We start from the raw sequence: 21,087 nt of genomic DNA on the forward strand, positions 1-21,087 counted from the left end.
ACATTACCGACTGCATTAGGCGATGATGTTAGCCTTCGATTTTTAGCAAGCGTGCCGCTTAATCTTTTTTCGAATTATTCTTTAGCCTCTGTACTCTATGCCAGAGAGTGCGAGCATCCTGAGAAAACAGAAGAACTACAGCAGCGATAGTAGTTTTGACAACAGCAGCGATACTCTGGGGTCGGAAGAAGAAGAGAAAGAAGAATACCAAAATGAGAAGAGAGAGAAGAAGGTGACCTACGACCCAGCTGACCCCAAATGCAAATTGGTTGAACGATCCAGTAAGTTGCCTGTTTCTACCTTAAAATGTAGATCCGACAAAGTATACTCTTCCCTCTGCTATCCACAAGGTGGGGTGCCTGGCTTGGGAAAGCCTATATTCATCCATTCGTTCCGTCGTATTTATTGAGCTCTGTCTGTGTGCAGAGCACTGTACTAAGCATTTGGGAGAGCCCTACATTTACCCATCAGCTGAGATTGGCCTGGGACAGGTGGGGTGGAGGCTGGACCAAAGAACACTGGAATCGCTTCCTTCTGTCTCTTTTATCAATCAATCATATTTATTGACTGCTTTCTGTGTGCAGAGCACTGAAGTAAGCACTTGGGAGAGTACGATACAGCAGACTTGGGGGACACATTCCCTGCCCGCAATGACCTTAGTCTAGAAGAGGAAACAGGTATTAAAATGAAGTCTACTTCTATACATATTTCCACAAAGGGAATTTCCCAAACTCATCAAGCGCGTGACTATCCATTCCCCCCATCCATCAATCAGTGGTGTTTATTGAGCACTTACTGTCTGCAGAGCACTGAAGTGCTTGAGAGAGTAGTAAAATAAATAATAATGGTATTTGTTAAGCACTTACCATGTGCCAAGCACCGTTCTAAGTGCTGGGGGAGATACAGGGTCATCAGGTTGTCCCACGTGGGGCTCACCATCTTATTTCCCATTTTCAATATGAGGTAACTGAGGCACAGAGAAGTTAAGTGAGTTGCCCAAAGTCACACAGCTGCTCTTTCCACTAAGCCACGCTGCTAATTATGGTATTCGTTAAGTGCTTGTTGTGTGCCAGACACTGTACTAAGCACTGGGGTGGCTACAAGCAAATCCGGTTGGACATAGTCCCAGTCTCATGTGGGGCTCGCAGTCTCAATCCCCATTTTACAGATGACATAACTGAGGCACAGAGAAGTGAAATGACTTGCCCGAGGTCACACAGAGGACAAGTGGCAGAGTCGGGATTAGAACCCATGATGTCCTGACTCTCCCAGGCCTGTGCTCTCTCCGCTGCACCATGCTGCTTCTCAATTCAGTCGAGTCGCTAGGCACGATCCCTGTCCCCACGGACTTATGCGTCCCTACCCTTTCTGGGTAGAATTTTCAAAATCGAAACCAATCATGCAGTTAGACTAAATTGATTAACGATAATTATAGTATTTAATAAGTGCTTTCTGTGTGCCAGGCACTGTGCTAAGTGCTGAAACATAGCATGTGTCCTAGTGAGAAGCAGCGTGGCTCAGTGGAAAGAGAACGGACTTAGGAGTCAGAGGTCGTGGGTTCTAATCCTGGCTCCGCCACCTGTCAGCTGTGTGACTTTGGGCAAATCACTTGACTTCTCGATGCCTCAGTTACCTCATCTGTAAAATGGGGATGAAGACTTTGAGCCAAAAGTGGGGCAACCTGATTACCCTGTATCTCCCCCAGCGCTTAGAACAGTGCTCGGCACATAGTAAGCACTTAACAAGCACCAACGTTATTATTATTATCATTTAGTGGAAAGAGCCTGAGCTGAGAGTCAGGAGATCCAGGTTCTAATCCTCGCTCTGCCAGTGGCCTCCCGTTGGACCTTGGGCAATTCACTCAACCCCTCTGTGCCTCAGTCTCCTCAGCTTTAAAATGGGATCCTCTGCCCTTTCTTCCTTTGAGCGTGAGCCCTGAGAGGGACTGGAACTGTCAGGGAGCTGAATCTCTTGTAGTTACACTTAACACATAGTAAGCGTTATCACAGTATTATAGTAAGCGGGGGGGAGAAATCATTGTGTCCTCGATCGGATGTGCAGCGCAAGTACAGAGCGACCGGGGAAGATGTCTAATTCCCACCCATGTATTCTTTCCCAGCACTCAGCACGGTGCTTTGTAAGCAGTAAGTGCTTAATTAATACTATCGCAACTTACAACCCAAGCATCACTCCCTTTCAGGTTGATGGGTAATTTGCAATTTGGATAATCTGTGTGTGAGGAACTGGGAGTTTAGCGAATATGTTTCAGAGAATGAACAAAGGGAATTCAGAATTTGTACCATCTGCATGTGCAAAGTCTGCAGCTGTTCAAATATGATCTTCCTTAGAGCTGCCCCGCACCCAGCTACCTAATTATGATGCACAAAAAACGGAAACTGTAAAGAGACGCGTTCCTGCATGATAATGTAGCGCATTTATGAAGGAACGGGCTATCGACTGCCAGCTCTGTGGTTTTGTACCCTCCCAAGCGCTTAGCACAGAGTGTGCACCCAATAAATACCATCGATTGGTTGATGAAGGGAAGTTTTCCGAAAACTTGGGACAGCTCTAGCCTTTCCCTCTGTACTTAATAGTCTCTGACAGTGTAGTCCGAGGGAAAGGCAACACGTATAGAAAAAGAAAATGTGGAAAAGTTCAGGGAGTTCTAGAGCCTGGAATGGCCCTGAAAAATTGGTCCACCTCCCAAGGAACTGTAAGTCATCTAGACTATGTGGTTGGGTCTCCTTTCCTTATAGAACTCCAAGGGAAACTGGATGCAGTGTGTCTGATTTTTGAGTGTACAGCAAACTTCGATACCAAAAGACATTTGCTAACCTGGGTCTCAGTGTCAGAAAGTCATGGGCTCTAATCCCGGCTCTCCCACTTTTCTGCTATATGACCATTTCACTTCTCTGTGCCTCAGTTACCTCATCTGTAAAATGGGGCTTGAGACTGTGAGCCCCATGTGGAACAGGGACTGTGTCCAACCCGATTTGCTTGTATCCACCCCAGCACTTAGTACAGTGCCTGGCCCATAGTAAGCACTTAAAAAATGCCATAATTATTTATTATTATTCAATTTCAACCCTCATCCTTCTGTTCTTGAATTGTACTCTCCTGAGTGCTTAGGGCTGTGCTCTGAATCCAGTAAGCGATCAGTAACTTCGATCGATGGATTGATTCTTTCCCAAGCGACAGTCCTGTAGACACCCCTGGGCTCTAGGAGAAAAAGGAAGGGAAAGGGGATGGCGAGCCTGGAAAGAAGAAAGGGAGGAGAGAAATGAGGAAAAAAAAGAGAAATTGAAATCCCTTTCCTTTCTCCTCTACTCTTTCCCTCTCTTTTTACCTCAGTCCCCCATCACTCTTTTTAGCAGTGGCAGTGTCCATGCTATATTTGTTTTTCTAGGTATTTAGATTCTGATTTACTCTAAACACTGAAGTTGTTATTAAATATTTATCAATGGGAAATGCCATTTACACGGGCTAGAGCCGCAGAGCTAGAAGACTGTGTTCAAAGAGCTATTGCTGTGAATTCACCCCTGGGTTAGTGGTTTCTGCCGGGAGTCAGGAGACCTGGGTTTGAGTCCCAGTTCTGCCACTGGCCTACTGAAAGACCTTGGGCAAGTCATTAATCTCTCTGGGCCTCAGTTTCCTCATCTGTATAATGGGGCTCAAATAGATTGTGATCCCTTGGGTGGGCAAGGGACTATCCAATCTCATCAACTTGTTTCTACCCTTCTTCTTCTTCAGTTGTATTTATTGAGCGCTTACGTGTGCAAAGCACTGTACTACATGCTTAGGAGAGCCCAGTACAACAACAGACACATTCCCTGCCCACCAGGAGCTCACTGCCTAGAAGGGGAGACAGACATTAATATGAACAAATAAATAAAATCAATTGCAGATAGATACACATGTGCTGTGGAGGTGGGAGGCAGGATGAACGTCGGGGCGATGTGCTGACGCATAGTAACCACTTAAAAAATGCTAGAGTTATTATGGAAACTAAGCACTTAGTACAATGTTTTGCACAAAGTAAGTGCTCAATAAGTATGATTGGTTGAATGAATGAACTTCTAAGATCTAACAGGTCTACATGGGCCTTTTCTGTTTCCCTTTGCATTTTCCTCTTAATTCGTTCTATGATTGTATTGGCTTTTTGAGTTATAGAGCTACATTGCAGACTTTCCTTCGGATGACATTCTATGAAACATCATTTGCAGTTTGGCCACTAAATATTTCCTGCCACGTGTTTGTTTATCTTCGCAGGCCGAATACACTGGACACCTTCTGTTAAAGCAGTAAGGATGCCGCCCTTCTCCTCCTCCCCATCATCCGCAAGCTCCATAAGACGTTCAGTCAGTTGTCCTCGTTCCATCTCCGTCTTGTCAAACCAGTTACCCACCACGGAGCCTCGCCCGTCCTCAGCTAAGCAAGGGATTCCAGGCACACGGCCATCTTCGGGGAACCGGTCCCATTCTTTAAATCGCAGCGCGTCTTCCGTCAAAACGGCTCACACTAACAGCCTGGGGTCCGTACATTCGGCTGCGGTGAGTAAGCGGCTCCATCTGACGTTAAGAGTTAAAGATGACTGCGCTTAAACCGTAAAGCGCTTTCAAAGTCAGGTCCGGGGCCCTGAAAGAAGACTTTACTAGACCTGAGATGCAGAAGTGAGGGTTTAAAATGCGAAGGCTCTGTGACGGTTTTGGTGAAATAGGTCTTGTTCTTTAGTTTCCCCATCTGCTAAATAGGAATCCAGTAGCTGCTCCTGTAGCTCAAAGAGCTTTTCCAAAGCCCGAATGATTTTTAAAGAGCATTAAAGCCTGGATTATAGTGTTTATTGCTCTTCAGATGTAGGAGATATAGAAACATAAGACAGTGTTTTTCTCTTGTATGCTGTAGTGAAATGCCATTTCAAATCATCACCTTCCCCAATCCCAGATGCTTCAGTTTGCTGTCCAAAGGTTTCGCTGCAATTGTTTTGTAACCAGGCACATGTTTTTATGTGATGCTTTTGAACCATTCTGAGATAATGATGCCTAGAGGGGTTAATGCAGCCTTCTTGCCATGTACCAATTATAGAACTGGAAAATGGGAGGCGGCTGATTCTCTGTGGCAGTTATCTGCAATTAAAAAAAAAGAAAAAAGAAATAAAATGATATGAAGAGTATTACTGGAGGAAGGGAAGCCAGAAATAGTAATGAACCATTTTATTTTGGTAACAACGAATAATGAAGTAGAAATAAAATCAACTGGAAATGTCTAAAGTACATACGCACGAAATGTCATACTCTGCCAAGCGTTTAGAACAGTGCTCTGCACACAAGAAGTATGATTGATCGACATGTTGTGGAAGGAGTACAATTTTTTTTTATCTAGGATCAGTTCCTTCATTATATCGATGCAGAACTGGTTGGGCTCAGTGAGATCGGGTTTTGTTCACTCACTTGCTAGAAGTGAGGAAAAACCTCTACATGTCCTCACTGGTTTAATGCTGAATCACTGGAGTAAACAATCGTGGAAAAATGTGTGTGTCTTTTTGTGATGTGCAATTCATTTTCACAACGGAAGTATTGGCTTTGGCTTCCATTTTTTTGCCCCCATGGGAGCCCATGAGATCGTTTCCTTCTTTATTGAGATGGGTTTATTTTTTCATTAGGAATAAATTACTTGTACCCCAGAAACATCTTTCATTTCATAACTGCACAATGAAATGAGACCCTCGTCTGGTTTCTACTTCTCTTCCATTTTTAGAGTGAGTCTTTGCTCCATCAGAGAACAAAAGAGGAGGAAGAGGCGCTAACAAAGCAGACTCTTTTTGTTTTGAAAGAAATGAGGATCAGATTTCCAGGAAAAGCCGATGAAGAGGGAGAGTTGATTATAGATGACGTAAGTATACGATAAACTGAATGAATCATCTGCAGCTTCGTGCTCACTTCATCATTCTTCCCCATCGCGGTAGTGATTGCGTGAGCAGAGAGATACAGAGTGGCCTAGTGGAAACAACACAGAGTAGGGTTCTAGTCCCAGTTCCATTACCTGCCTGATGTGTGACCTTGGGCAAGTCAGGTAATAATAATAATGATTATGGTATTTGTTAAGCATTTACTATGTGCCATGCACTGTTTTAACCACTGGGGTAGAGAGCAGGTAAGGTGTCCCACGTGGGGCTCAATGTCTTACTCCCCATTTTCCAGATGAGGTAACTGAGGCCCAGAGAAGTGAAGTGACTTGCACAAGGTCACACAGCAGACAAAGTGGCAGAGCGGGGATTAGAACCCATGACCTTCTGATTTCCAAGCCCGTGCTCTAGCCACTACACCATAATACTTCTTCCCACAAGACAAGAATCAGCATTACTCTTCTGAGCCTCCCATCTGAGAGAAGCAGCGTGGCTCAGTGGAAAGAGCCCGGGCTTGGGAGTCAGAGGTCATGGGTTCGAATCCCTGCTCTGCCACTTGTCAGCTGTGTGACTGTGGGCAAGTCACTTAACTTCTCTGGGCCTCAGTTTTCTCATCTGTGAAATGGGGATTAAGACTTTGAGCCTCACGTAGGGCAACCTGATTACCCTGTATCTACCCCAGTGCTTAGAACAGTGCTCTGCACATAGTAAGTGCTTAACAAATACCAACATTATTATTATTATCTGACCCACCTCCCCTAGCCGCCCTTCTCTGTGCCTGTTTCCTCGGTCTGTAAAATGGGATTTAAATACCTGTTCTCCCTGCATAGACTGTCAGCCTCAGAGGGGACGGGGATTCTATCTGACCTGATAGTCAATCAATCCATTATTTAATGAGTGCATATTGTGTTCGGAGAGCTTTACTTAAGGGCTTGGGAGAGAATGACAGATTTGATAGACATGTTCGCTGCTCACAAGGAGCTTACAGTGTGGTCTAAAAGGCAGAACATAGGTCTGGGAATCAGAAGGACCAGGGTTCTAATTCTGACTCCACCACTTGTCACAGAGCAGACCTGGGGCAAGTCACTTTTCTGCGCCTCAGTTACCACATTTGTAAAATGGGGATTAAGATTGTGAGCCCCATAGGGGACAGGGACTCTGTCTAACCCGATTACTTTACATCTAACCCAGCGCTTAATAAAGTGCCCGGCAAATAGTAAGTGCCTGAAAGAAACCACAATTAATATTATTATTACAGTCTAGAGAGGGACATTACAAGAAATTACGATATGTACGTAATAATAATAATGTTGGTATTTGTTAAGTGTTTACTATGTGCTGAGCACTGTTCTAAACACTGGGGTAGATACAAGATAATCAGGTTGTCTCACTTGAAAATCCCCATTTTACAGATTTGCTCACTGAGGCACCGAGAAGTTAAGTGACTTGCCTAAAGTCACAGAGCTGACAGGTGGAGGAGCGGGGATTAGAACCCATGACCTCTGACTCTTAAGCCCGTGCTCTTTCCATTGAGCCAAGCTGCTTCTCTGGTGGAGGATGGGGTGAGTAAAGGGAACAAATCCAAGTGCAAGAATGACGCAGAAGGGAGAGAGAGTAGGAGAAATGAGTCAGTCAAATGCATTTATTGAGCGCTTACTGTGTGCAGAGCACTGCTGGGGAGAGTCCAGGATAACAGTGTAGCAGACACACTCCCTGCCCACAATGAAATTCCAGCTTTGAAGGGAGGAAGAGTGATAGTTTGCCGGATATAAAGTGGGAAGGAGTTCCAGGCCAGAGGCAGGACGTGGATAGGTTGGCATTAGAGGAGTGTGAGTGAGTATGCTGCGTTGTAGAAGTAAATCTGCCTCCTCCTCTAGACCCTAAACTTTTTGTAGACAGAGAACATGTCTACCAGCTCTGCTCCATTGTACTCTCCAAGGTGTTTAGTACAGTGCTCTGCACACAGTAAGTACTCAATCAATACAGTTTATTGATTGTCTTCCAACACGTTTACGTTATATGCTCCCAAGTGCTTAATATGGTGCTCAGCTCACAGAAAGCACCCAATGAATACCTTTGATCAATGTATGATTATTTTAGCATGGAATTCAGGGTAGTTTTGGTTAAAGATAAGGTATCTTAATTCAGGAACCAATTTCCCATTTAAATAAGAGTTCCTTGGAGAAAACTGTTTCTGGCTTTCTGATGTAACAGCTTAGGATACAGTTTTTAAGAGCCAGTTATGTTCAATATTAGTAAACTTCCCGTATATAAATCCAAGATGATTACATAATTTGGTGTAGCGGATAGAGCACAGACCTGGGAGTCAGAAAGTCATGAGTTCTAATCCTGCCTCTGCCACTTGTCTGCTGTGTGACCTCTGGCAAGTCATTTCACTTCTCTCTGCCTCAGTTCCTTCATCTGTAAAATGGGGATTGAGTCTGTGAGCCCCACGTGGGACAGGGACTGTGTCCAACCCAATTTGCTCAGATACACCCCAGCGCTCAATACAGTGCCTGGCACATAGTAAGCACTTAACAAATTCATTCGATTGTATTCAGCACTGTACTAAGCACTTGGAAAGTACAATTCAGACACAGAGACAATCCCTACTGAACAACGGGCTCAACAAATGCCATGATTATTATTATTATTACACACTGATTTCACATCCTTAGCATTGTGTCAAGATTTATTTGAATCCAAGTGTGAGTTCAGAGAGTTTAATTTTATTTGTCTAATAATCAAATAAGGTACTATTATTTACTATGTTTTTCTCTTTGGAAAATTATTTGCACCATCTAGTGGCATGTTTTCAAATTCCTGTAAAACTACAGCTTCAGTTTTTTGGTTCATTTTACGCACACAGTTCTTCAATAGGATTTTTAGAAAACTAAGGGCTAGCTATACTAAAGTTGTCAGAAATATTGCAAATCTTTTTGGTGAGAAAGTCAGTCCATCTCCTTCACCTGAGCAGCCCACTTCTTACACCACTGTAGGACAGGAACATTTTGCTCAAATATTTTTAAAACATTTTTAGTATTAAAATATATTTGCATATTCCCTTTAAGGATTTTCTCTTTTAAAAAATAACTGCCCCATCTAGTGGCTTATTGTGGCTCAGAGTCTGTTTTTAGTTTTAATGTTTCAGAGCCTTAATTCCAATTGCTTATAATCACTGCTAATTAAAATACACAGAACTACAAAATATAATGCTAAATAATGCCAAAATACAAGCATTAAAGTTTTAAAAGGCCTTCTAGAAAAATCACGTTCAAATATCAGTTGTACTCTGGGCAACAGAAAACTGATTAAATGCTTGAAACAAGCTGTATGCCTGTTGTCTCTAGACTGTAAGTTGCCTGTGGGTAGAGAATATAATAATAATAATTATGGTATTTATTAAGCAGTTACCATGTGCCAAGCACTGTTCTAAGCACTGGTGTAGAAACAAGATACATATCTATCAACTCTGTTGTATTGTATTCTCTCAAGTTCTTAGTAATAATAATAATAACAATGATGATGGTATTTAAGTGCTTACTATTTGCCAAGCAATGTTCTAAGCACTGGCGTAGATACAAGGTAATCAGGTTGTCCCACATGAAGCTCACAGTCTCAATCCCCATTTGACAGATGAGGTCACTGAGGCACAGAAAAGTAAAGTGACTTTCCCAGGGTCACACAGCAGACAGGTGACAGAGCCAGGATTAGAACCCATGACCTCTGACTCCCAAGCCCGTGCTCTTGCCACTAGGCCATGCTGCTTCTAGCGCTCAATTAATACCATTCGTGGTTTAATAATAATAATAATAATAATGATAATAATAATGATGGTATTTGTTAAGCGCTTACTCTGTGCCAAGCACTGTTCTAAGTGCTAGTGTAGATACAAAGTAATCAGGTTGTCCCACGTGGGGCTCACAGTCTTAATCCCTATTTTCCAGATGAGGTAACCGAGGAACAGAGAAGTTAAGTGATTTTCCCAAAATCACGCAGCTGATGAGTGGTGGAGCCGGGATTAGAACCCACAACCTCTGACTCCCAAGCCCGGGCTTTTTTCATTAAGCCACGCTGCTTCTCTCTTAGAGTATCAAGACCTTAGAACATACATTCATTCAATCGTATTTCACCCCCAGCTGTTATTCAGTGAATATTATTACTGCGACTAATGTTATAGAGTTGGAAAGGACATCGTGAGATAATGGGGTCTCTAGTCTCCTTAGTCTTTAAAAAAATTAGAACGTAAAAATCTAGGTATAAATCAATCCTGTCCCCAGGTGAGTTTTGACCATTAGGTACGTTACGTCCGTGTGATTTACGTGAGACCAAAACACTTGTTTGAAACATCAATTGAGAAGCAGCATGGCTCAGTTGAAAGAGCACGGGCTTGGGAGTCAGAGATCGTGGGTTCGAATTCTGGCTCTGCCACTTGTCAGCTGTGTGACTGTGGGCAAGTCACTTAACTTCTCTGTGCCTCAGTCACCTCATCTGTCAAATAGGGATTAACTGTGAGCCTCTTGTGGGACAACCTGATGACCCTGTATCTACACCAGCGCTTAGAACAGTGGCCTGCACATAGTAAGCGCTTAACAAATACCAACATTATTAATTAACTGATAAATCCATAGCATTTATTGTGAGTCGACCAAAACACTTGTATGAAGCATCAATTAATTGATCAATCAATAGTATTTATTGTGAGTCTATTGTGAGCCAAGTAGGGAGACTACAATAGAATTAGTAGTCATAATTTCTGCCCTCAAGGATTTTGCTATCTAGTGGAAGAGAGAGGCACTAAAAGTACAGGAAAGGAAGAATCAACAGAACATAAAGATCAATCGATCGATTGTATTTATTGAACACTTACTGCATGCGGAGCTCTGTACTAAGCGCTGGGGAGAGTACAGTATAACAGAGTTGGTAGGCACATCCCCTGCCCACAACAAGCTCTACAGTCTAGATACGCACATAAATTTTGTGGAGAGGGGCGAGCACCGCAGTGCTTTGGTGATGCAAAAGGGCTGAAGTCTCAGTTGAGGGGTATTAATTAAAAAGAGAAATTAATTAGGGAAGGTCTCCTGGAGGGTTTCAGAAGGATCTCGAAGATGGGGAGAGCAGTGGCCTCCTGGATGTGATGGGGGAAAAGATTCCAAACAGGAGGGCAGGTATGAGTAAGAAAAAGATCAGTGTCAGGAGAGATGAGATTAAGGCACAGTAAGTATATTTTAAGAGCACTAACAGTCCTCATTCCCTGAATCTGGAAGAAAGATCCCGGGAAGACTTCATAGACCAGCAGAATATTAGTTGGTGGTTGGTCTGACTGCCTCGCAAAGACACAAGACCCTAAGCTCGTTGTGCTCAAGGAATGTGTCTGAGCGTGGCTCAGTGGAAAGAGCCCGGGCTTGGGAGTCAGAGGTCATGAGTTCGAATCCCGGCTCTGCCACGTGTCAGCTGTGTGACTGTGGGCAAGTCACTTCGCTTCTCGGTGCTTCAGTTACCTCATCTGTAAAATGGGGATTAGATTGTGAGCCTCACGTGGGACAACCTGATTACCCTGTATCTACCACAGTGCTTAGAACAGTGCTCTGCACATACTAAGCACTTAACAAATACCAACATTATTATTATTATTATTATTATTTTACTCTCCCAAGCATTAGGACAGTGCTGTGCACACAGTAGGCACTCAATAAATACAACTGAATGAATGAATGTCATTAAGGTTGTTTGTGGAGGTGGACAGCCAATTGGAGATTTGGCAGTTATTTAGTTAATTTAATCCATGAGGTCAATGAAACCAGATCATTCAGGCTCCAAATTTATTTTTTAGTCCCCAGGCCCCATCGATAGCTTAAATCACCAGGGAACAGATTAATGAAGTAATCGTGTATACTTTGAGCTGCCTTGCTCATGGAAGAGACCTTCCCTGACTAAGCTCTCGTTTCTTCTTCTCCCGTTCCCTTAAGCGTCGCCCTGACTTGCTCCCTTTATTCATCCCCACCCCAGCCCCACAAGCACTTATGTATGTATTTGTCATTCATTTCTATTAATGTCTGTCTCCAACTCTAGACTTTAAACTAATTGTGGGCAGGGAAACTGTTTATTGTTATATTGTACTTCCCAAGTGTTTAGTACAGTACTCTGCACACAGTAAGTGCTCAACAAATACAATTGCCTGACTGACTCCATCTTGGAGGGAAGGGCAGACCTCCCGGTCCACAAAATGCCGAGCCGGAGATCCTGAAACTGCTCTTCTACCCACAGTACCCTGCAGATTTTAGCCTCCACATTTTATTTTGAATTTGTGTTTTTGTGTATTTTTGCTTGCGTGTCCCTCGCCAGCCCCCTTGCCACTGAATTCTTAGTTTTTGGTCCTCCTGAGGGCCAGGGGTCTAATTCTTACCCATGTATATTGTGCTAGCACGTAGTAGAGTCCTTTGCACACACCAAACACTGATTAAATATTAAGACTACTATTTCAGTCAATCGTATTTATTGAGAGTTTACTGTGTGCAGAGCACTGATCTTGGGAGAGTATAATGTAACAGACAAATGACCTGCCTACAACTAACTTACAGCCTAGAGGGAGAGGTAGACATTAACATAAATAAATACAATTACAGGTACCTGTGAGGGTGTGAGAGGAAAGGTATAATTTCCTCCATTTTACAAATGTCCAAAGTCACACGGTTTGCCAGTGGCCGAGCTGGATAAAAACCAGGTCTCCTGACATCCAGACCTGGTGCTTTTCAGTAGCCCAAGTTGCCAATGAGCATTTCCACGTGCCTGGGTCGTGTCCGTCCTCGCGTATGCAAGTTCCGGCGCATGATCGTAAATCAGGAGACGTCTCTATGACAGTGCTGTTTCTTTCTTTTGACCGAAAGCAGGAATTTGCTAAATGGCGTTTTAGTGGCTTTTAAGAGTTCATGCAGCTTCCGGTGGTAATTATTTGACTCCAGGAGCATTTCATACGTCAGGATAATTTGGCTTATTAACCTTATTCATATGGAAGAGTTTGAATTATTATCTAATATTTATTCAATGATGGAAAAGTGTAATGGAGAATCTCATCTGCTTTTTTTTTTCTGTGAGCATGTATCTGAAAATGCCTTCTACAACACGCAGACGAGCTCTGTCGTTAAGCATTTCACCGAAGATCTGGGATTTCTGCCATTTCAGAAAATAATCATTAATTAAACAAATTACAAAACCTCTGCATACATAAAGTAGCATTTGGAGCATGCCTAGATTCTTCATTTCCTGGTGATATCTTCTTCGAACAAGTTGTTGGAATTCATAGCAACACTTATTTTAATAGATGCTTGGCACTTGTGGGGGAAATAATAGGTTATATTTCTATTTCTTTCCTCCCCAAATACAGATCATGGATAACTGGAAGTACCATAAAACAAAAATTGCTTCATACTGGCTCATAAAATTGGACTCTATTAAACAACGGAAGGTAAGTGAAGTCTAATGCATTTTTGCCCTAACAGAACGAGGAGTAAAAAAAAAAACAAAGGGGCATTAATGTTCCCCATGTCAATGCTCCAGATATCAGAGAAGCAGCGTAGCTCAGTGGAAAGAGCCCGGGCTTGGGAGTCAGAGGACGTGGATTTTAATCCTGACTCTGCCACTTCTCAGCTGTGTGACTTTGGACGAGTCACTTCACTTCTCTGTGCCTCGGTGACCTCATCTGTAAAATGGGGATGAAGACTGTGAGCCCCACGTGAGACAACCTGATTATCCTGTATCTACCCCAGTGCTTAGAACAGTGCTCTGCACATAAGTGCTTAACAAATACCAATATTATTATTATTATATTGCAGCAGAATTGCCAAGCAGATAGGCCGTTCCACATCTTTCAGTGATTCATAGCTAGGGCTTTGCTTCTTGGTTCAGTGAGGGATAGGGGCGGTTGCGGGTCTGTTTGTAGCCTGCTACTTTTCATCAATCAATTAATCAATCAGGAGTATTTATTAAGCACTTAGTGTGCACAGAGCATCGTACTAAACACTTGGGACAGTACAATAGATTGGGTTGACACGATCCCTGCCCTAAAGGAATTTGCAATCTAGTGAGAAGCTTCCCATCAATCCCCAGAGGAGTGGGATAAACTCTTTGGCGATCGATGAACTGCACTGTTCGAGTCAAGGAAGAGAGTTCATGAGCAGCCGCATCCGTGGAAACGATTCTCAGTGTGGTTGTGCTCGATTGGGTTTGCAAACAGAGAAAAACGGCAAGTGCTTGCTTACAAATTTACTAGCAAGGGTTCGAACCGAGACAGCTGCTTCCCAGAGTTGATTCATAAAAACGTCTATAGCGAGTCATCTTCACAGCCGCTTTCTCCGGGGTTCCGATATTCTCAATATCGTATTTGTTCGTGAGGAAGGCTGAGAAGGAGGAGATAAATCCCAGTCAGAACTGAGACAAATTACGTACTTGTATCAACCTAGTGGAGACAGCACGGGCCTGGGAATCAGAGGGGAAAAAAATAAATGGTGGTATTTGTTAAGCGCTTACTATTTGCAAAGCACTGTTCTAAGCGCTGGGGGATACAAGGTGATCAGGTTGTCCCACGTGGGGCTCACAGTTTTAATCCCCATTTTCCAGATGAGGTAACTGAGGCACCGAGAAGTGAAGTGACTTGCCCACAGCCACACAGCTGACAAGTGGCAGAGCTGGGATTTGAACCCATGACCTCTGACTCCCGAGCCCGGGCTCTTTCCACCGAGCCAGGGAACTGGGTTCTAATCCCAGCTCTCCCAATTGCTTGCCGTGTGACCTTAGGCACGTCACTTCTCTGTGCCTCAGTTTCCTCAACTGTAAAATAGGGATGCCTATTCATCCCGCTACTTAGACTGTGACCCCATGCTGGATAGGGACTGTGTGTGACCCAATTAATTTCTACCTACCCCAGCTCTTAGAACAGTGTTCGACACAAAGTAAGTGCTTAATAAATACGATTAAAAAAAAACAAATGAAAAAATCTTCATCCTATCACTTTGCCACCTCCCCCACAAGAGCCCATTCAGTCTTGTGGTTGTACTATGGCGTAGCTCTAAGTTTCCTCTGTGTCTTTTGACAGTCGTGAGGTCATGCTATTCCGTACTACTAATAATAATGTTGGTATTTGTTAAGCACTTACTATGTGCCAAGCACTGTTCTAAGCACTGGGGTAGATTCAGGGTTCAGGATGTCCCACGTGGGGCTCACAGTCTTCATCCCCATTTTCCAGATGAGGTAACTGAGGCCCAGAGAAGTTAAGTGACTTGCCCACAGTCACACAGCTGACAAGTGGCAGAGCCGGGATTCGAACCCATGACCTCTGACTCCCAAGCCCGGGCTCTTTCCACTGAGCCATGCTGCTATGTAGTCTGTGCTCTGTATTCAGTGCTGGTGCTGCACAATAAGGTATTTGGGGAAGACAGCAACTATTTTTGCTAGAACATGTCATAGTTTTTACACTCAAGCTCTTGGAGTAGGAGGCAGCCTTATCGTTAATTCACTTGTATTTGTTGAGCATTTATTGTGTGCAGAGCACCGTTCTAAGCGCTCAGAAGTACAGTGCTCCGCACACAGTAAGCGCCCAATAAATACGGTCGAATGAATGAGAGCACAATACAGCAATAAACGGACATCCCCTGCCGACATCTTTTGGGACTTTGATAGCCGTCCGCTCCATTAGAGGCAGAGAGGAGGTGGCCGAGAAGGATGGGGAAAGGAAGCTTAGAGTTAGACTTGTGTGAGTCCTAACAATTTTTCTTGCTGTAACTGTGATTACTGTTTTGGTTCTTGCCACTGTTGACTCATCCTTTTTAGGCTTAAAGATCATTTTTCCCTCAGCTTGAGTAGATTCTCATTTCTCAGGTGTAGGGAAGCTTAATCCTGGGAGAAGAAGTGAATTGGTGCTTCCCCCCCCCCCCCAAAAAAAAAGGTATTCGTTAAGCATTCATTCATTCAATAGTATTTATTGAGCGCTTACTATGTGCAGAGCCCTGTACTAAGCGTTGGAATATACAATTCAGCAACAGAGACATTCCCTGCCCAGGGACGGGCTCACAGTCTGTTCGGGGGAGGCAGATGGACTAATAATGTTGGTATTTGTTGAGCGCTTACTATGTGCCGAGCACTGTTCTAAGCGCTGGGGTAGACACAGAGGAATCAGGATGTCCCACGTGGGGCTCACAGTCTTCATCCCCATTTTACAGATGAGGTAACTGAGGCACAGAGAAGTTAAGTGACTTGCCCACAGTCACACAGCTGACAAGTGGCAGAGCTGGGATTCGAACTCATGACCTCTGACTCCAAAGCCCGTGCTCTTTCCACTGAGCCACGCTGCTTCTACATAAGCACAATAAATAGAATCAAGGGGATGTACACCTCATTAGCAAGATAAATAGGGTAATAAAAATCTATACAAATGAGCATAGTGCTGAGGGGAGGGGAAGAGGGAGGGGGAGAAGCAAAGGGAAAGCGGGGAAAGGGGGCTTAGCTGAGGGGAGGTGAAGGGGGAGCAGAGAGGGAGCAGAGGGAAAAGGGGAAGCTCAGTCTGGGAAGGCCTCTTGGAGGAGGTGAGCTCTCAGTAGGATTTACTGTGTGCCAGGAACTGTATTAAGCTCTTGAGTACATAGAAGATCATAGGGTTTCACACAATCCCTGTCCCACATAAGGCTCATTGTCTTAATCCCCGTTTTACAGATGAGGTAACTGAGGCACAGAGAGGTTAAGTGCCTTGCCCAGGGTCACACAGCAGACAAGTGGTGAAGCCGGTATTAGAACCCAGGTTTTCTGATTCCCAGGTCCATGCTTTGACCCCTTCTGCAACCTGAAATCCCCCAACTTTTCTTAACGGCAAAAAGAACCAAAACAAATAAATTAGTCTCCAAATACTGAGCTCTACTGGTCCGACAATGGAGTGGTTTCCTGATGGGAAACCGTACGTTTTGCGTGTTAGGGCGTCGCTTGTCTGCTGTGTGACTTTGGGCAACTCATTTCACTTCTCTATGCCTTAGTTACCTCATCTGTAAAATGGGGATTAGGACTGTGAGCCTCATGTGAGACGGGGGTCTGTGTCCAATCTGATTACCTTGTATCTACTCCAGTGCTTAGAACAGTGCTTGGCACGGAGTAAGTGCTTAACAAATACTAAAATTATTTGGCTTTAATCAAAAGTACTGCGAGTCTTAATGTGAAATGCTGGAAATTCACACATACAGGGACTACAGGGAGAGAAATGCAGAGAAACAATGGGAAAATTGACAGTTTATTGGCAAACGTGGCTAAAGTGACTCACTTTCATGTACTTGGAGGTGATTTTTGGAGGGGTGTTTTACAGTCTTTACAGTTCTCTTCATCAGCACTTCTGCATGTCTTCTTAAACTCTGTGATTTAGAACCAGGAAGAGTGATGTGTTGGAAAGAAAAATTGTCCAACTTGATGTGGTGAAATGTAATTGACCATTTGACCAGGAGATCATATATCCAGTGAGAAGACTTGGCCCCAACACTTTTTTTATGAAGGCAGGAAGTAGCGGCGCCCAGGAAGGGAGCAAGTTGAGAAACTCAATAATATGGGTCAGCTGCAGCCCGTGACCTTAATTAAAGGTGTTCTGAAAGTTACAGAAAGAGGCAATATAAATCCACTTTTCCTTGGCATTTTTTCACTCAGTGGCTACCCAAATGAATGGTCCTATTTTTCATTTTATTGTCACCACTGGTCCAGATAGTGTCCATTTTCTTCTAGCACATATTGATTCAGCAGCAGATTTTTTTTTCCTGTAGTGATGACTTTTTTTAGTTCCACTCTTTGCAAGAGGGCAGCGACTGAATGATTACTCTTTCAATCAGTGCCTAACTCAGTGAGTTATGGGATCGAGCATTTTCTCTGTGCCATGTGTAATTCCCACCTGTGTATTCTTTCCCAGTGCTTAGTACAATGCTCTGCACCCAAGAAGTGCATAGTAAATGCTATTGCTACTATTGCACCTGAACGCCAGAAGAGATGACAGAATAGTCACATCGGACATCATCCCTGTCCCACGTGAGGCTCACAATCTAAGAGATAGGGAGAGGGAAGGTATTTTATTATTTTTCTACCATCAAAAGTAGGGCCACACAATAGGGATGTGGCACTGCTGGGACTTAGAACCCCAGCCTCCTGCCTCTCGGCTCTTTCCACAAGGCCTCACTGTCTAGACGTTGAAATGTCCTACGATACTGGAAAGAGCCCGGGCTTGGCGGTCAGAGGTCGTGGGTTCTAATCCCGGCTCTGTCCCTTGGCAGCTGTGTGACTTTGAGCATGTCACTTCGCTTCTCTGTGCCTCAGTTACCTCATCTGGAAATGGGGATTATGAGTGTGACCCCACGTGGGACCACCTGAACACTTGTATCTACTCCAGTGCTTAGAATAGTGCTTGGCACATAGTAAGCACTTAACAAGTTCCATCATCATCATCAGTATTAAGGAAATGATCATCATTTGTCCTACTCTTTTCTTTGGGAGCAAGTTAGCTACTTTGAGGACAGTATTAGCTCTTTTGGACCTCTAAGTCAATATTTAGTGAATTGGTATCTGTACTTTTCTTCGACCTGGAAGGAAACTAAGGCATGGAAAAAGTTGGGCTGAGTTAGAGTACTATATATTAATATGTGATGCAAATGAGGAAACATTCTGAAAACTGTTTTTGTGTTTAAAATGTCATTTCCTGCATTAATTGTAACATGATATACTAGCAGGCACAGACACACTTCTGTGTCTTTAATTCCAAATTTTTGTTTTTCCTTTTCAAAATTGCCACTGGCTAGGATATCTCAGATTAGGAAATTTAAGAAATATCATTTTTAATAATAATAATGATGGTATTTGTTAAGCACTTACTATGTGCCAAGCACTGTTCTAAGCACTAGGGTAGATACAAGGTAACCAGGTTGTCCCATATGGGACTCACAGTCTTCATCCCCATTTTCCAGATGAGGTAACTGAGGCACAGAGAGGTTAAGTGACTTGCCCAAACTCACCTAGCTGATAAATGTCAGAGGTGGAATTAGAACCCACAACTTCTGATTCCCAACCCCGGGCTCTTTCTGCTAAGCCGCACTGCTTCTCATAATCTCATAGATTTCTTTTTGGAAATCTACTCCTTAAAGGCAACTTTAATACTTTGGGTCCTCACTCTGTTCATATACAAATACATTTCAATCAACTGTCTCTTTAAAAAAAAATGCTGATTTGACTTTGGACCGTATTTCACTCCCACTTTAATTTGATGCTAGGGAATGCCAGAGGCATCCAAAATGAATCCTTTAAAATGGGTCTTATTTTAAACAAGAGAACCAAATTTCATCTATTGAATTCTGTTTTTTGCTTCGTGCCCTCCACGTGGATCGTGCCAATTGAGATAAATGTGGATAATCACGGCAGCTATGTTCCGAGACCGTGTGCTTTCTCCAAGGACTCCCATTTCTACGGCCAGTTCTCTTAACTCAATGTGATGTTGGAAAGAGTGGAAAAAATGAACTTGGATGAACTGAATGAGAACAACTTTATTTGGCAGGATTTGTTTTGTGCAGAATGGTTTCGATGCAAAATGCACATCCCCGCAACCATGATGAATACAGGGAAATTAGGTGAAACCACTCACTGAAGCGTCCAAGGGATGTAAAGTGATTATTTCTTACCAATGTTTCCCCCTGGGTAATGAAAGTAAGGCCAGATGTTTGGCTTGTGGTTTTGCTAAATGTGCCTGGAATTAGAAGCGCTTTGATTTTCCTGATTATTCTCTTCTAGGTTTTGGACATAGTGAAGACGAGTGTCCGTTCTATTCTCCAACGCATCTGGAGGGTACCTGACGTTGAGTGTTTACATTTGTATCGCATTTTTAACCGGGTATTTAATCGCTTGCTCTGGAGTCATGGCCAAGGCCTGTGGAACTGTTTCTGTGATTCAGGGTAGGCGCAATCCATCTTTTATCACCATTTTAATACCAGCAGCAGTTCAGTTTTAGATATGGCTCCACAGTGTTTTCATTCTTTTTCATTTCATTCCTGGTGAAATGGAGCCTTTTCTTATTGGCATGTTCCAGAAAGTGCATGTTGTTTAAAATGGATTAACGGGAAGTAATTTACCTGGGAAGGGTAATAGGAATTCCAGGGTATAGAGTTTCCTAATAGAAGTGTTGCGACAACTCATGCTACATTTCCTCAATTGAATTGGGGTGAATTTCAAATGAAGTAGAACAAAAATTAGATTTTTCTGGCGCTTGGTCATCAAAATAAACAATTATGATCATTCTTAGGTAAATGAAAACGGGAAGAGTTGCAGAAGTTGCATGAAGTGTTTACTGGGATGTAACTGGACCATTTACAATAAGCCTACATGCTCTGGAAGCCTGCCAGGTTGAAAATATTTCTCAGAGAATCATAGAGTAGGAGGAGATCTGAGGAAACATTTTAGTCTATCTCCTGCTTCTGGGTCAGAACGTACCTGTATATAGATGTGTGAATTTGAGCTGTAGCCAGACAGAAGAATTAAAATGCCATCACTAAAAGAAGCGTACAGCGCTCATTCTACCCTGGGTTGCCTGATTCTTTCATCATCTTCGAAGAGATCCTTATTGCTAAGATAAAGGGCGCAGTCAATCAGTTGTACTCGTGGAGTGCTTACTATGTGCTGAGGCCAGTACTAAGTGTTGTGGAAAGTACAATATGGCAGAACTGCTAGACATGTTCCCTGCCCTCAAGGAGCTTACAGTCTAGAGATGGAAAAAGCCATTAAAATAAATTATGGGTACGTACATAAGCGCTGTGGGGCTGAGGAAAGGATGGTGATGAATTCTCCCATCTAAGGATGAAAAGGCAATCAGCTCTCATGGAGGCACATAAAAGCAGAGTCCTGTTTGTGCCGGACCTATCTGGCCACGGTTGTCGGGGAAGTGTGCACATTTTCTCATATCCCAAGACCCTGCTTTCCTGACTAAGCAGCATCGACGCAGTCCTAATGTGGCACATTCTAGATTATTCTTTGGCTGATTTATCTAATAGGTGGCATGTTCGTGCCGTCTTCTCCTTCCTGCTGCCTGGGCTCTAGCTATTTCCCTCACCTACCAAGGGGATATCAAAGAAGGAAAGGAAATGAAAATCAAATCAGTCAGTTTTGTTACTGAGTTACAGCCGTGGTGAAAA

The 21,087-nt window shown here is 43.4% G+C and overlaps 1 protein-coding gene across 8 annotated transcripts in view; it reads left to right on the forward strand.

Annotated features, from left to right (window-relative positions):
• Window positions 1-21,087, forward strand: part of TTLL7 (tubulin tyrosine ligase like 7) — a 238,548-nt gene that overhangs the window by 158,265 nt on the left and 59,196 nt on the right. For all 8 annotated transcript variants that reach the window (XR_003758890.2, XM_029063251.2, XM_029063252.2 and 5 more), the window contains exons 15-19: window positions 86-281; window positions 4,270-4,550; window positions 5,755-5,889; window positions 13,287-13,367; window positions 19,694-19,854. Coding sequence is in view for 7 of the 8 variants with exons in the window: in XM_029063251.2 (XP_028919084.1) it covers window positions 86-281; window positions 4,270-4,550; window positions 5,755-5,889; window positions 13,287-13,367; window positions 19,694-19,854 (854 nt within the window). In the remaining variant the exon portion in view is untranslated. The remainder of the gene's footprint in view (window positions 1-85; window positions 282-4,269; window positions 4,551-5,754; window positions 5,890-13,286; window positions 13,368-19,693; window positions 19,855-21,087) is intronic.

The sequence above is a fragment of the Ornithorhynchus anatinus genome, chromosome 4 (assembly GCF_004115215.2).
Source record: "Ornithorhynchus anatinus isolate Pmale09 chromosome 4, mOrnAna1.pri.v4, whole genome shotgun sequence".
In the NCBI taxonomy this organism is placed as follows: Eukaryota; Metazoa; Chordata; class Mammalia; order Monotremata; family Ornithorhynchidae; genus Ornithorhynchus; species Ornithorhynchus anatinus.